Below are 15,905 nucleotides of genomic sequence, written 5' to 3' on the forward strand. Positions count from 1 at the left end.
TTATAACGGTGCAGGAGATAGGGTTACCGCCTTTTCTTTAAGCCAAACACGAACACTTTAGCAGCACAGGGCGCTTTTTTTCTGTAGTATACACTATAGGATTGTAAAAGACCTAGGACACCTTTGTGTGCCCCAAGGAGAGTAGTAATGGGGCGCATGGCGGCGAGCAGGGGATGTGGCCAAATTACTTTTGCTGAGATCATCGTCCTGCCCCCTCCCCACTGACACTGAACCTGCCCCCAGATAGCCACCCACAGTTCCCGGATGGCAACAGATTTGTGCGTGGCTATCTCGATTACTTGGGGAGTCACAGCCTGGTCTGAATAATATGTCCGGGTTTCAGGCAGACTGAAACCTGGACACAAGATTCAAAACCCAGACTGTCCAGGTGAATCCTGGACAGGTGGCAACCCTAGTAGGAGACTTTAGTTCCCCAAAGCTCCAGGCAGACCAATTTATTTTCATTTTTTTATTGCAGTTTGAAAATTACTTCTAAATGATCCTTAACGTGTTTATATGGGATGTTAGTGGTTAGGTCTGTAGAAAACAATAGGAGTTTCTCATTTTGGGAGTACAGTAATAGGCTGTGAATGACGAGCTCCCTTCTACACCTCCTCCTACTCCTCACTCCTCTCCATCCCCCGCCCTTCCTCTCCCAGCGCTTTCGGATCTATACGGCACATGCGCAGTCCGTATCAGGGAAGTACAGTGACAGCCTCAGTTCCTGCGGACGCGAGATCTCTTTGCACATGCGCGGTGCTTCAATGTTTTGGTTGTTTCAATGATATTGTGATCCATCTCTCTTCCTAGTTATCTGGGCAGCCTGCCGTGTTTGTAAACCATCCGGAGCTCAGTGTGGAGGAGAAGTCATGTCCCGGGTGAGGCAACCTCCGCTGGTGACAGGGATCTCCCCCAAAGAGGGGACTTCATGGACTAAAGTGACCATCAGAGGAGAGAACCTGGGCACCGGCCCCTCCGACCTCATAGGTAATGTCCTGATCCTCAGCATGGTGTCCCAGCATTGACAAGGTGGCTGTCCTCTCTCATATATCGTGTAGGAGAGAGGGAGACCTTTCTATAGTATATACTGTATACCTTCACCAGGACAGGGCTAGCCAACACCTCAAACATCACTCAATGATATTTTGATTGCTAAAACACTTTGTATGTATCAACAACAACCACCATGTGTGTTTTTTTTTATTTTTTTTTTTTTACTTTTTGTTCTCTCAGCATTGCAGATCTTCCGCAGACACTTTTCAGCCACTTCCTCTCTACATGGAGGCTTTATGTCAGGGGTAGGCAACCCTAAAGAGGTGAAGATCTACCTGAACAATATGGGAGAAGTCAAAGATCTCCAGGCACAGTGTCACCCAACCTCACCTCCTCACACCTGATTTAAACCTCTAATTGCCGTACTGCCGTGTCGCAATCTCGTGCATTGTACGGTAATCATGGGTTTAAATCGGTGGCGAAGAAGCAACGTATCGCCTCCTCACCACCTGTCAACTAAGGATGAGCTTCGGCGTGTTCGCAAACAGCACGTGCAGAGCCCCGCCAGGAAGTCGGCGCTGCGCAAATCACAGGCAGTGAGACATTTCCCAATCTCTGACGCCACGCATCGGGACAATGTCTCACTGCCTGTGATTAGCGCTGTGCAGTTCTGACTTCCTGGCAGGCTCTGCACGTGGACTGTGCAAACACACACTCAGATTGCTTTTCAGAGGAGCAGCAGTGCCTGCTGCACTAGTGAATGAGCCCTTAGTTGCAGCAACACCCTTAGGGCTCGTTCACACTTGGGGGGGGGGGGGGGGGGTAAAACAGCAAAGAATAAAATTGAAGTCTATGGCTAAGCGCAGGAAAGCTGCAAGTACACTGCACTTCACCCGCGGTGTGGGTAAACCGCAGCACATCAGTGTGAAATCAGCCCTATACTATTATGCCCAGTGTATTGCTTCACACTGACCTCAGGATCTCTTTCCTGCTGCTGCTACTACTCTGGAGACGGCTAGCCGGTTAGTATCATTCCACATGGGACAGGAGCCGCCACTTACAGAGGAGGCATCGGCTTATACGGTTCTTGCTCCCTACTATGGCTCCAACGTAACAAGTAGTCCCTCTGCATTGCACTTTGTCAGCATGCCCAGACCGAGATCTACCAGTCACCTGTCTGCTATTTATAGGTTGTCGCCCCCGCTTTATGTGATGGATCCATGGCATTTTTTAGGGTGGGTTTTTCAAGAGAAGGGTTAAGCTCGAGTGTATTCGTCCAAACCCACCTGAGCTTATCCCACCAGGAAGTTATCACTGCGGATCACCAATCGTATGCGGCCAAGGCATTCTGCCCTCAACAGGTGTACAAAGGGTCTGTACAGGCAGTCCCCAGGTTACAAACAAGATAGGGTCTGTAGGTTTGTTCTTAAGTTGAATTTGTTTGTAAGTCGGATCGGGTACATTTTGTAAAGTGATTGTAAAGCTTTGATTATTAAAAAAAAAAAAAAATAACAAACATGTCATACTTACCTCCACTGTGCAGCTCGTTTTGCACAGAGTGGCCCCTAACACCAGCTTCTGGGGTCCCCGGCAGCTCTCATGGTTCCTCCCCACATCAGATAACCCCCTAGGAGAAGCGCTCTCCCAAGTCCGTCATTCGGTGTTCATAGCCACCGAATGTTTGACTCTGTCCCGCGTCACCAGACTTGATTGACAGCAGCGGGAGCCAATGGCTGCGCTGCTTTCAATCTATCCAATCAAGAGCCGAGAGCCCCAGCCAGAGGAAGAGCACGTCCCCGCCAGGTGAAGTCCCAGGGCTCAGATAAGTAAAACGGGAGAGCTGGGGGGGCCGGTCACTGCAAGGTGTTTTTTCACCTTAATGCATAGGATGCATTAAGGTGAAAAAACACGAGAGTTTACAACCACTTTAAGTATAGTTCCAGCCAAAAAATCTATTTTTTAACCTTTTTGGATAGCATAGGGAAAACCTATGTATAGGTTACAACCTATATAGGTAAACCCCTGTAATATTTTTGTTGCTGTATGTGTTCCTGTTCAGCAGAATTCACTTCATTTTCTGTCCCTATGACAATTGGATTTTGAAAATTTTGGGTTGTTAGGGAAACATCGACTGGTTATAAAGCTTCAGTGGAGGTACCTTTTCCCATAATAACTCTTACAGGAGTGAATTTCCCTTCCTAGGGGTAGATTTCCTCTCACTTCCTGTTGCCACCCTCTGTTTGTAAGTAGGAGTTGTTTGTAAGTTGGATGTTTGTAACTAGGGGACCGCCTGTATATGTTTGGCTGCGGGGTGCAGAATGCCCAGGCTGCTTTTTATCCCTGCATTTGAGGATGGCAACTGGGACAATGCATGATGGGGTGACAATGCAGGATAGCAAACCCTGTATCAAGAGAAGCATGAATGAGGACCTTAATGGCTGTATCCCCAGCTGTTAAAAAAAAAAAAAAAAGCCGCAAATTTAAAATGACTTACATTAATATTATAAGAGTATTTGAACATTGTACTGAAGTATAAACATCAGACATTCCTGGCAGAAAAAAAAAACAAAAAAAAAACGAGGATGAGCTGTGTAACATTTATGCGTACTTTTGCTTTTGCATACACATGGAATAATTCTTCTAACTTTATTTTAGCCGCTTCTTGACCGCACTATAGCTGAAAGACAGTAAATCAATAAAGGGCCAATCACAGAGGTCCTTTACCATGTAATAAGCTGTGTCCAATCACAGCTGATCACATGTAAACAGACTTGCCGGTTATCGGCAGTCCTTTCCTCTCATGCTGTCTCTCTGTGAGGAAAGGAAAGCTGATAACTGACAAGGCTATCAGTACAGTGTTTACACTGATAATCAGGGCACTAATCATCAGTGCAGCCCCATCAGTGTCAAACAGGGCCCATCAGTACAGCCTCATCAGCGCCATCAATGAAGAAGAAAAATTACTCTTGCTAAATTTTATACCGGAGACTAAGCTTTTTTTCAAATTTTTTGGGTTTTTTTTTCATAAAAAAGTGGTGATTAAATACCACCAAAAGAAAGCACTATCTGTCTCAAAACAATAATAAAAATTGAATTTGGGTGCAGTGTTGAATGACTGCATAATTTTCATTCAAAGTGCAACAACGCTGAAAGCTGAACATTGGCCTGTGCAAGAAGGGGGTTAAAGTGCCTAGTATTGAAGTGGTTAAACAAGGCAATGTGGCAGGGGCATACATACAGGGGTCATCATTGAGTCCCAGCCTCTTTGTCCAGGGGGCCCGTGCGGACCCCCTGTATACCTGGATAGAAGGGTGGCAGGGGCAGCGGCATGTAGAGGAACCAATTCCTCCATGTAACTACTGAATGCCCACTTCTCTCCCTCCCACAGACATTCAGCGGCTGCATGGGGGAAATGGAGGGCATCAGCTCCTCCGCATGCCGCTCCCACTGCCTCCCTATTCCTGTGTGTTTCCCTGGGGATTTGTCAGGGTGGAGGATATGTATTGCACTGGGGCACTGAAGGTTCTAGTTATGCCTCTGAAGCGTGGTGTATGTGCACATAAAAATACTGACCGGCAGCGCAAATTTTTATATATATATATATATATATATATATATATATATATTAAAAAAAAAAAAAAGACCTATATGCAGCGCTTGTTTACACGTCTGTGTGTACAGTACCGACACATTGAAAAGAATAGACTGCATTTACACCAGTAGAAAAAGCCTTTCTGTCTAAAAACTATCCATTTTTAGGCAGCACTATGCAAGAGGCCAAAGATAACAAATTTTAGTGATTGGGTTTATACAGTTGTGCTCATAAGTTTATATACCCTGGCAGAGTTTATGATTTATTGGCAATTTTTAAGAGAATATGAATGATAACACAAAAACGTTTTTTTCACTCATGGTTAGTGTTTGGCTGAAGCCATTTATTATCAGTCAACTGTGTCTACTCTTTTTAAATCATAATCATAACAGAAACTACCCAAATGACCATGATCAAAAGTTTACATACCCCAGTTAATACCCTGTATTGCCCCCTTTAACATCAATGACAGCTTGAAGTCTTTTGTGGTATTTGTGGATGAGGCTCTTTATCTTCTCACATGGTAAAGCTGCCCATTCCTCTTGGCAAAAAGCCTCCAGTTCCTGTAAATTCTTGGGCTGTCTTGCATGAACTGCATGTTTGAGATCTCCCCAGAGTGGCTCAATGATATTGAGGTCAGGAGACTGAGATGGCCACTCCAGAACCTTCACTTTATTCTGCTGTAGCCAATGAGAAGTCGACTTGGCCTTGTGTTTTGGATCATTGTCATGTTGGAATGTCCAAGTACGTCCCATGCGCAGCTTTCTGGCTGATGAATGCAAATGTTCCTCCAGTATTTTTTGATAACATACTGCATTCACTTTGCCATCAATTTTGATCAAATTTCCTGTGCCTTTGTAGCTCACACATCCCCAAATCATCAGCGATCCACCTGCATGTTTCACAGTAGGAATGGTGTACCTTTCATCATAGGCCTTGTTGACTCCTCTCCATATGAAGTGTTTATGGTTGTGGCCAAAAAGCTCAATTTTGGTCTCATCACTCCAAATGACTTTGTGCCAGAAGGTTTGAGGCTTGTCTCTGTGCTGTTTGGTGTATTGTACGCGGGATACTTTGTGGCATTTGCGTAGTAATGGCTTTCTTCTGGTGACTCGACCATAAAGCCCATCTTTCTGTGCCTTCTTATTGTGCATCTTGAAACAGCCACACCACATGTTTTCAGAGAGTCCTGTATTTCACCTGAAGTTATTTGTGGGTTTTTCTTTGCATCCCGAACAATTTTCCTGGCAGTTGTGGCTGAAATTTTAGTTGGTCTACCTGACTGTGGTTTGGTATCACTAGAACCCCTCATTTTCCACTTCTTGATTAGATTTTGAACACTGCTGATTGACATTTTCAATTCCTTGGATATCTTTTTATAGCCCTTTCCTGTTTTATACAGTTCAACTACCTTTTCCCGCAGATCCTTTGACAATTCTTTTGCTTTCCCCATGACTCAGAATCCAGAAATGTCAGTGCAGCACTGGATGAAAGATGCAAGGGTCTGTCAGGAGTCCAGAAACTCATTGACCTTTTACTTACACACACACACACACACACACACACACACACACACACACACACACACACACACACACACACACACACACACACACATTACAGGCAAACAGATTACAGGTGAGGATGGTTACCTTTAATAGCCATTCAAACCCCTTTGTGTCAACTTGTGTGCATGTTTTCAGGCCAAAATCACCAGGGTATGTAAACTTTTGATCAGGGTCATTAGGGTAGTTTCTGTTGTGATTATGATTTAAAAAGAGTAAACACAGTTGATTGATAATAAATGGTTTCAGCCAAACACTAACCATGAGTGAAAAAAAAGTTTTTGTTTTTATCATTCATATTCTCTGAGAAATGGCCAAGAAATCATAAATTCTGCCAGGGTATGTGAACTTATGAGCCCAACTGTATGTACTTTAAAATCATATTTACATGGTGGAGTGAGGGCATACAACATAAATTGTGGGAGTTTTTCCACGCCTGAGAGACACCGCTGCAGCACACAGCCACCCATATTAATGAATAGCTATACTCCGATATACACCCTTCTTACTTGAACTTGTGCACACATGTAAATTTCTGAACACGCACAAGCCACATTCAGGGATTTATGCAAATGCGCACGTTTGCACCAGTACGGTGCTTATACATTTACAGCCATTGATTAGTATGGATGGCTGTATGCTGCAGCTGTATTTACTGGGCACAGAAAAACACACACAATTTACATTGTATATCTTTACACACCCATGTGCATATGACCTAACTAAGAGTGACAACTGTTGATAGCACTGATCAGGTAGAGATAAACTAACAGGGTTCTGTCAGGCTTCGTTCACACCAGCCTGCAGGGTTTTTATGTGCAGGATGATGTTGGTTGTGTACCAGCATTGAGGGGCAGTGCAATGTGCTGTTTCATCTCATCACACTGTTTACATTTTACATCTTTTTTCTCTTTAATTAACTTTATTGAATTGATACTTCATCAAAAGGTTTGTGTTGCACCTGAGCCACAGTGGTGTGAGCTGCACAGCAGAAAAATGTTCCATGTCTGCATTTTTCCACACCGCACATCACCATTGCATTGTGGTGTGAGTGAGGCACATAGAAAACAGTTGTTTTCTATTTATCCTAGAGGTGACCTGCGTTTTTATCTTGTGCAGGAAACCACAGGTCACCACAAATAGTGTAAATGAGCCGTCAGAGATGTCACCCTGGGTGAATGGTTTACAGCAGTGGTTATCAACCCTGTCCTCAGGGCCCACTAACAGGCCAGGTTTTATGTATTACCTTGGGGAGATGCAGACTAGAATACTGCAATCACTGAGCAACAAATTATATCATCTGTGATGTATTTCAATTATCTTCCAAACCTGGCCTGTTAGTGGGCCCTGAGGACAGGGTTGATGACCACTGGTTTACAGGATGATTAGGGTGTGCTGCGCAAATCATGACGATGACAATATTGCCAAACACTTGACACTTACGGTATTTCTGACTTTACAAGTACTGTGTGGTTTATCTTTACTCCCCTCTGCCAGATCGACTCCCTGTCTCCCCCAGATAGTGCTCTCCTTCTCTTCCACCACCACATACCCACCTATGGCACTGTTCTATTCCCCAGGCACTTCTCTCTCACCCATAAAGTGATTTTAAACCTTCATTTTTTTTTTTTTAAAACAACAAACATATACTTACCTCCTGCAGTTCATGTTGCACAATGTGGCCCCGAACCTCCTCTTCTGGGGTCCCCCAGCGGCGCTCGCGGCCCCTCCCCGTATCGGGAAACCCCACGGGAGAAGCTCCCTCCCTGGGGGTTACCTTGCGGGCGTGCTCCCGAGTCCAACATTTGCATGCATAGACACAGAATGCCAGACTCGGCCCCGCCCCTGGTGCCCACGTCATTGGATTTTGACAGCAGCGGGAGCCAATGGCTGCGCTGCTATCAATCTATCCACTCAAGAGCCTAGAACCCCGGGCAGAGAAGGTGAGCGCATCTCCACGGAGGGAACGAATGGGCACAGGTGAGTAAAACGGGGGGGGGGGGGGGGCTGGGGGCCAGTCAGTGTCAGAAGTTTTTTCACCTTAATGCATAGGATGCATTAAGGTGAAAATACACCAAGGTTTACAACCCCTTTAAGTATTTGTAAGCATTCAAGTCCAAAGGGAAAAAGCCAGCTTCGCTCCATAGGGATTCAAACACTGGCGACTTCAACCAGACAACATCAATAAAAAGTCCTTGCCTCAGTCCCCCTCTACTGACGCGTTTCACAAATAAGTCTGGACTTCATTGTATCTCGATGATCAAACTCAATTTTGTGGGTAAAACACTTCAGAGGAGGATGTCGATGGTGGAACTATTTGTGTATGTTCGCTAGATAAAGTTGCCAAAGTTTGGATCCCTATGCAGTGCAGCTGGCTTTTTCTCCCTTTCCTCGGACTTGTGGGAGAAAAAACAAGCGCCTGCTGGCAGTCAGCACTAGGTGCTTTCTTTCCCGATCTAGGGCTTGAGAGTAGCACATCTCGTTCTTTTATATGTAAAAGCAGTCACTGAAATGTTATATAAGCTTTAACATGTTAAAGTTGTTGGAAAGTCAGAAGGTTTTTTTATCTTAATGCATTCTATGCATTAAGATAAAAATCCTTCTGTGTACAGCAGCCCGCCTCATATTCACCTGAGCCCATCTTGATCCAGCGCCATTGGCTCCCACTGCTGTTAAAGTCAGTGAGCCAATAATGAGAGAGAGGGGGCAGGACCGAACCGTGGCTCATGTCTGAATGGACACACGGAGCAGTGGCTCGACTCGGGTGCCCCCATAGCAAGCTGCTTGCTGTAGCGGCACTCGACAGGAGGGAGGGGCCAGGAGAGCAGGTGAAGGACCGGAGAAGAGGAGGATCTGGGCTGCCCTGTGCAAAACCACAGAGCAGGTAAGTATGACATGTTTTATTATTTTTAAATGGAAAACTTTAGTATCACTTTAATGTCATTTACATCTTGCCATGATAGCCCTTGTCAATCTGTAAGAGGAAGTGCCTTTCACATGGGTTTGCAGTGGAAACTAGAAGCAGCTGTACTGACACCCAGTGCACAGGCATATTCTACTGTACTGTTGTGTCACTATCAGGAAGTCTGCACTAAGAAATGACATGCAGCAGTCGCTGGAGTGCATGTAGACTGGAAATTGCTGGAAAAGGTTGCATTAACATTAGTGTTAATATGCAACAAAGAATAAAAAAATTGAGGGAAACCAAGTATTAAAAAAACTGTATTTCTGAATGGGGTCAATTCACCAACATTAATTATATAAAATATTTGTGTTTTATACAAAATATCACCTGATATTTAAAGAATAATTCCAGGCATAAGTATGATATACACAGAGGTTGATTTAGTAAAACTGGAGAGTGCAAAATAGCTCTGCATAGAAGTCAATCTGCTTCCAGTTTTTTTTGTCAAAGCTTAAAGTAGTTGCAACCCTAAAAAAACAAAAAAACATGCTCCTGTCCCTATAAGGTATGAGATATAGCACAGTGCTTTTGCCATGTCAATTGTCCCTTTCTAATGTTGTGCAAGACCTGGCTGATCTGGCCTGTTCCTGTCTTCCCCTGTTTAAACTGACCACATTTATCATGGCTGCTGATCTATGATGGCGTGGTCAGTTTACATGCCTCCGTCATCCAGCTCTCTCCTCCGCATCTCTGCATCTCCCCCTGTCAGTTCCGTATCTTGTGTGTGAGCCAATACCCTCCCTGCCCCTCCCCTCTTCTCTCATGCCTGTGTAATTCTACTCTCTGCAGCTGCTCCAGTGCTTAAAAAGTTAAGAAATATGTATAAATTACGTTATGTGTGTTTTCCTAAAATTATAATGCTAAATACCTTCTTTACAGAGCCCTGCTGTGCAGACACATGACCTCCCTCTGCTGGTTTGCATTTATCAGAGGGGAATTTCAAACCCTCCCACTTTACTCACATCGAGAAGGAAAGCAGAGGGAGGTCACATGACAGGGCTCTGCAAAGAAGGTATTTAGCATTGTAATTTTAGGAAAAAACACACACACACACACACACACACACACACACACACACACACACACACACACACACACTGTACTGAACAGGGACCTGAAACAGAGAAAATCAAAGTAATTAATACATGTGACTTTATAACCACTTGCCTACTAGGCACTTTCACCCCTTTCCTGCCCAGGCCAATTTTTAGCTTTCAGTGCTGTCGCACTTTGACTGACAATTGCGCAGTCATGCAACACTACCCAAACAAAATTTTTATCATTTTTTTGAGACAGGTAGAGCTTTTTTTTTTTTAATGGTATTTAACCACTTCAATACCGGGCCAATTCTGACATTTCTCTCCTACATGTAAAAATCATCATTTTTTTGCTAGAAAATTACATAGAACCCCCAAACATTATATATGTTTTTTTAGCAAAGACCCTAGAGAATACAATGGCGGTTGTTGCAACTTTTTATCTCACACAGTATTTGCGCAGGAATTTTTCGAACGCGTTTTTTTGGGGAAAAAAACAGTTTTGTGTTTAAAAAAAAAAACAAAACAGTAAAGTTAGCCCAATGTTTTTGCATTTTGTGAAAGATGAAGTTACGCCGAGTAAATAAATACCTAACATGTCACGCTTCAAAATTGCACACGCTCGTGGAATGGTGCCAATGTTCGGTACTTAAAAATCCCCATAGGCGACGATTGAAATTTTTTTACTGGTTACATGTTTTGAGTTACAGAGGAGGTCTAGGGCCAAAATTATTGCTCTCGCTCCAACGTTCGCGGCGATACCTCACATGTATGGTTTGAACACCGTTTTCATATGTGGGTGGGACTTACGTTTGCGTTCGCTTCTGCGTGCGAGCACACGGGGACAGCGGCGTTTTAAAAATATTTTTTTTTTGTATTGTTAATTATATTTTTTTTTTTTTTTTTGACACTTTTTTGAAAAAAAAAAAAATGATCACTTTTATTCCTATTACAAGGAATGTAAACATCCCTTGTAATAGCAATATGACATGTCAGGTGCTCTTAATAGTGAGATATGGGGTCTCTGGGTCCCCACCGCTAAAGTAAACTAAGGGGGCAGGGTCACCCAGGTGACATCATTGAGCAGGTAAAAAAGAAAGAAAAGTAATGCAGATACCACATCTATGGACTGGTAGGCTTTAATTTGCCTTTTGAACTATGACTCCCATCATTATTTTGTATTGAATTATTCTGCTTCTATTTTATGTTTTATCTGTTGCCTATTTTACTATAGAATGACATATTAGTTTACCTTGATTAATATTTACATTCCCATTAACATTGCTTAGTAATTTTAATATTATATTTTATTGATCATATGCGTGTGGCTTGTATCAATATGTATTATCTTCATTTTTGATATAGTACATTTTTGCATACAGTAGCACAGTATATTTGTCAGTCACCATTTAGGTCTTACTGATCTTTCGAATTTGTCATTTTTTTTAAGCACATGTTGTAATGGTACCATTACAGCGGGAGAAGAAAAAATATGTTCAGCACATGCAGTGATTCCGGAAAGTGGAGCAATAATTTATTGCATGTGGTGCTGTGATGACATCTTATTGTACAGGCATGGTGACTTTGGCACAGGAGTATATTATCTTTTAGTTTTAGAGAAAGTTTAGTGTATTTCTAGTTAGTACATGTGTGCATTAGTGATTTTTTTTTTTATAAATTCTTTATTTAACAAGATAGGACATGTGGGTACAGAAAGCCCAACATCATATAATACAATGACAAATCAGAATATACATCACTATATCTGTGGATACACGAACATAAGAGCTCTGTGCTCGAAGTTTCCTTCTAGGATAAAGGCATGACGTATGTCTACTGAGTAGAGGGCCTCCGTGACCCGCATGGTTCCCTTAATTTTCTCGGCAATAGCCGTATTTTTAGGGAATGGCTAAGGGCTCTCACCGGCCCCCAGAAACCATTATCCGGTATGAAAAAACCCGAAACAGAAACAGAAGGATCTGGAAAAAGGAAAGGGAGAGGAAGGGAAATGTGGGGGAGAATTCTCCCCAATCCCCCGGGGAGAATTCTCAGTTATCCCCCTCAAGGGGATTGGTTCACCAGCCGTCCGTATTCCTTGGAGTATATGAACTCATGCCAAAAGTACAATTTTTTTGGAGAATTTCTCATTTAAGCCTTTTTCCGTGGCCACCAAGTCCTCCATTGCGTGTATGTCCGCTACTCTGTTCATCCATGTCGCCACCGTCGGAGGCTGTCTCTGCTTCCAGTACAGTGGGATGCAGCTTTTTGCTGCCGTGAGCAAGATAGGCAATATAGATTTCCTGTAGCTTTTGATTGGGATCTCATGATGATGCAGAAGGAAGAATTCAGGGGACTCTGGCAAAGCCCAGTCCGAGAACTTTTGGACGATGCGATGGACCTCGGTTCAAAAGGATCATATCAACCGGCATGACCAGAAAACATGGAGGAGTGTTCCAACTTCTTCCCCACATCTCCAGCACAGGTCTGTGCTCTGGGGAAACATCTTGTGGATCCTAACTGGCGTGTAATACCACCGGGACAGCAACTTGTATCCCGTCTCCTGGTGTCTCGCACATATTGAAGTCTTGTGGGGAAAAAAGGATGATCCGCTCAATCTGTTTGACTGTGAATTTAAGCCCCAGATCCCGTTCCCACTTGTCAATGTAGGGAAGTCTGGTATCCGCCTGTGGGGACACCTGGAGCTGGTATGTTAGTGAAATCGCGTGTCTCAGTGGAGACTGATCCATGCATAGCAATTCAAAGGGAGTTAGTTGCCTACCATAGGCCTCTGGTGAGGTTAATGAACTAAGGTAATGGGACAGTTGAATCTTTTGCCAAAAGGAAAGACCCCTCAGTGCAGGGTCATCCATGATCTGCTGTCTATTTTTCCATTGTCCATTGATGAGTTAATGCCTGGCCTGTGATCTCTCCTTCAGTTTCAGATCTTGGAATCTGGGATCTTTAGTTCCCGGAGTGAAGGCCGGGTTGCCCACTACAGGAGTGAGTGGAGAAGGAAGCGGTACGAGTGTCTGATCTCGAAACACTTTTCGCGCTGTCCGGATTGTCACCCCTATTTGGCAGAGGTTGCTGACACCAGAGCAATTGGTCCAATTGGAACCCCGCTAAGGCGTTCTCTATTTGTACCCATTGTTTCAGGGTGGCGTGTCTGCTCCAGTCTAATACTCGAGTTAAGTGGCAAGCTGTGTGATAGAGAATGGCGTCAGGAAGGGCTATACCGCCACTCAATTTTGGAAGGCGGAGTATTGTTTGTGCCAACCGTGGAGGCTTACCCGCCCAGACAAATTGAGTAATCGTTCTATTTACCGCTTTCAAGAAAGCGATAGGGATTGGTGTTGGAAGTGCCTGTAGATGATATAGGATTCTGGGCATGATGTTCATTTTCACTATGCTACAACGCCCAAACCAGGTAAAGAGACCATGCTGCCATTCTTTCAAATCTTTTTTTATCTCAGGAGAGGGGGGAAATTGAGACGAAAAATATCCTCTGTCTTGCTGGGTAACCAGGTACCCAGATATTTGATACCTGAAGTGGCCAATTTGAAAGGGAAGTCTGACTGAAGTAGTGTGGTTAGGGAGGATGGCAAATTAACATCGAGTGCTTCTGATTTCTGGTAGTTAATGCGGTATTGTGATAATCCCTCGTATGTTTTTAGTTCCTTAAGCAAGTTCGGGATGGACACTAAGGGTTTAGTCAAGAAGAAGAGGAGATCATCCGCAAAGGCCGCAACTTTTGGGGACAAGGTGGCATCCAGGTGTATGCCCTCAATGTCTGGGTTATTTCTGATAGACCTCAAAAAAGGTTTGAGGGTGAGAATAAAAATTAGTGGCGACAGAGGGCACCCCTGTCTTGTCCCATTCAGTATGTTTAACGTTGACGAGAGATAGCCATTAATCTTGACCTGAGCTGATGGACATGAATATATGGCATATACCCAGCTCATCCTTCGATCTTTCAAACCAATGCATCTTAGGGTTTCTAATAGAAAAGGTCAGCTCACCCTATCGAACGCCTTTTTGGCGTCCGTCGAGAGAAGCAGCATAGGGATCTTCCGCGTGATTGCCTTTATGGTGTTGTCCTGCGCCTCCCTCGTCGGGACAAATCCTACTTGGTCGGAATGAATCAATAATGGGATCAAGTTAATCAACCGCATTGAGAGGATTTTCGTAAAAATTTTTAGGTCAACATTTAATAGGGAAATCGGTCTATAATTTTGACAGCGTAATGGATCCTTTCCTTCTTTAGGTAGCACTGCAATGTGGGCTCTCAATGTATCCCTTGGAAGGATCGTCCCTTCTTCTGCCGCATTGTATGCGGACAGGAAATGCGGAATCAATACATCTCCAAAAGTTCTGTAATATAAGAGGGAATCTCCATCTGGGCCCGGGGCCTTGCCTAGCTGCATTTGAGCCATTGCCAACGTCACCTCCTCTGTTGAGCTTGGTTTGTCCAGTTCACTCAGTTCCTCCTCCGGAATCTGCGGGAGGCCTGACTTGCATAGATATTCTTGAATGGCTTTTTGTTTGACAGAACTGTCTCTTTCTGACTGTGGGGACGGGAGGTTGTACAGCGCCGTGTAATAGTCCCTAAAGAGCGCGGCAATCCCTTCCGTAGTATGTATTTTATTGTGTGTCTCATTCAGCATTTCCGGGATGAACGTGCGGGCTCTCTGAGCTCTCAGTGCTCACGCCAGCATCTTGCCGCATTTATTGCTATGCTCATAAAAGGTGCGGCGACATTTAGATATTGTCTCTTTGGCCTTAAACAGTGCCAAGGACCGGAGCTGGTTTCTGAAAGCGGTTAAATCTGACAAGGCCTGGGATGCCAGCGATTTTTTTTTTTTTTTTTTTTTTTTTTTTTTTGAATAATCTCCAATTTTCTAATTTTTTCTAATAGATCAACAGTTTGTTTGATCCCTTCCTTTTTTATACGAGATCCTATTTTTATCGTGACGCCTCTAATGTAGCTTTTGTGCGCCTCCCACACTATTGTTGAGTGTACCTCTGGGGTCACATTGGTGGAAAAATAATGTTTTAATTCTCCCGCCACTTCCGACACTATCTCTGGATTTTGTATCATGGAGTCGTTGAGTCTCCATATCCATTGTTTCATAGTGGGCTTTAACAGGTCCACTTCCATAAAGACTGGTGCATGATCCGAGAACGTGATAGAGCCGATCGAGGCTGAAACGACCCTGGATAAGAGCGACTGTGGCACCATCAACAAGTCAATTCTGGAGTAGGAGTTGTGGGGGTGCGAATAAAACGTAAAGTCTTTTTGGTTTGGATGGGGGACTCGCCACACGTCCACCAAGTGGAAAGCATGAAAATTTCTCTTAAAACGCCTCAGTGATGCGTAAGAATGCTGTGTGGTGCTTCTGGAGGAATCTAAACTCGGATCCAAGATATAGTTCATGTCGCCCCCTATGATTACTTCCCCTTCGGCGAAGTCCCCAAAATTGTTCAAGGTCTGTTCCAGAAAGGTTATCTGATTAGAGTTAGGGAGATAAAGATTCACCAGAGTAACCAGGGTCACCCTCAGAGTTCCCTTTACAAAGAGCGCTCTTCCCTCTGCATCGCTCCATCGATCCTTCAACACCCATGGGGTATTGTTCCGGATAAGAATGCTCACCCCTTTGGACTTGGACTCAGAGGAGCAACCATGGTATGCTGTCGGGAAACAGCGATCCTGGAGTCTTGGTGGGTTATCCGCACGGAAATGCGTCTCCTGGAGG

The 15,905-nt window shown here is 44.0% G+C and overlaps 1 protein-coding gene across 1 annotated transcript in view; it reads left to right on the top strand.

Annotated features, from left to right (window-relative positions):
- Nucleotides 1-682: 682 nt before the first annotated feature.
- Nucleotides 683-15,905, top strand: part of EXOC2 (exocyst complex component 2) — a 357,767-nt gene continuing 342,544 nt past the window's right edge. Inside the window, exon 1 of the mRNA XM_073630963.1 lies at nucleotides 683-987. Within this exon, the coding sequence (XP_073487064.1) occupies nucleotides 870-987 (118 nt within the window). The 5' untranslated portion in view covers nucleotides 683-869. The remainder of the gene's footprint in view (nucleotides 988-15,905) is intronic.

This window comes from Aquarana catesbeiana, linkage group LG05 (assembly GCF_042186555.1).
Source record: "Aquarana catesbeiana isolate 2022-GZ linkage group LG05, ASM4218655v1, whole genome shotgun sequence".
Taxonomy (NCBI): Eukaryota; Metazoa; Chordata; class Amphibia; order Anura; family Ranidae; genus Aquarana; species Aquarana catesbeiana.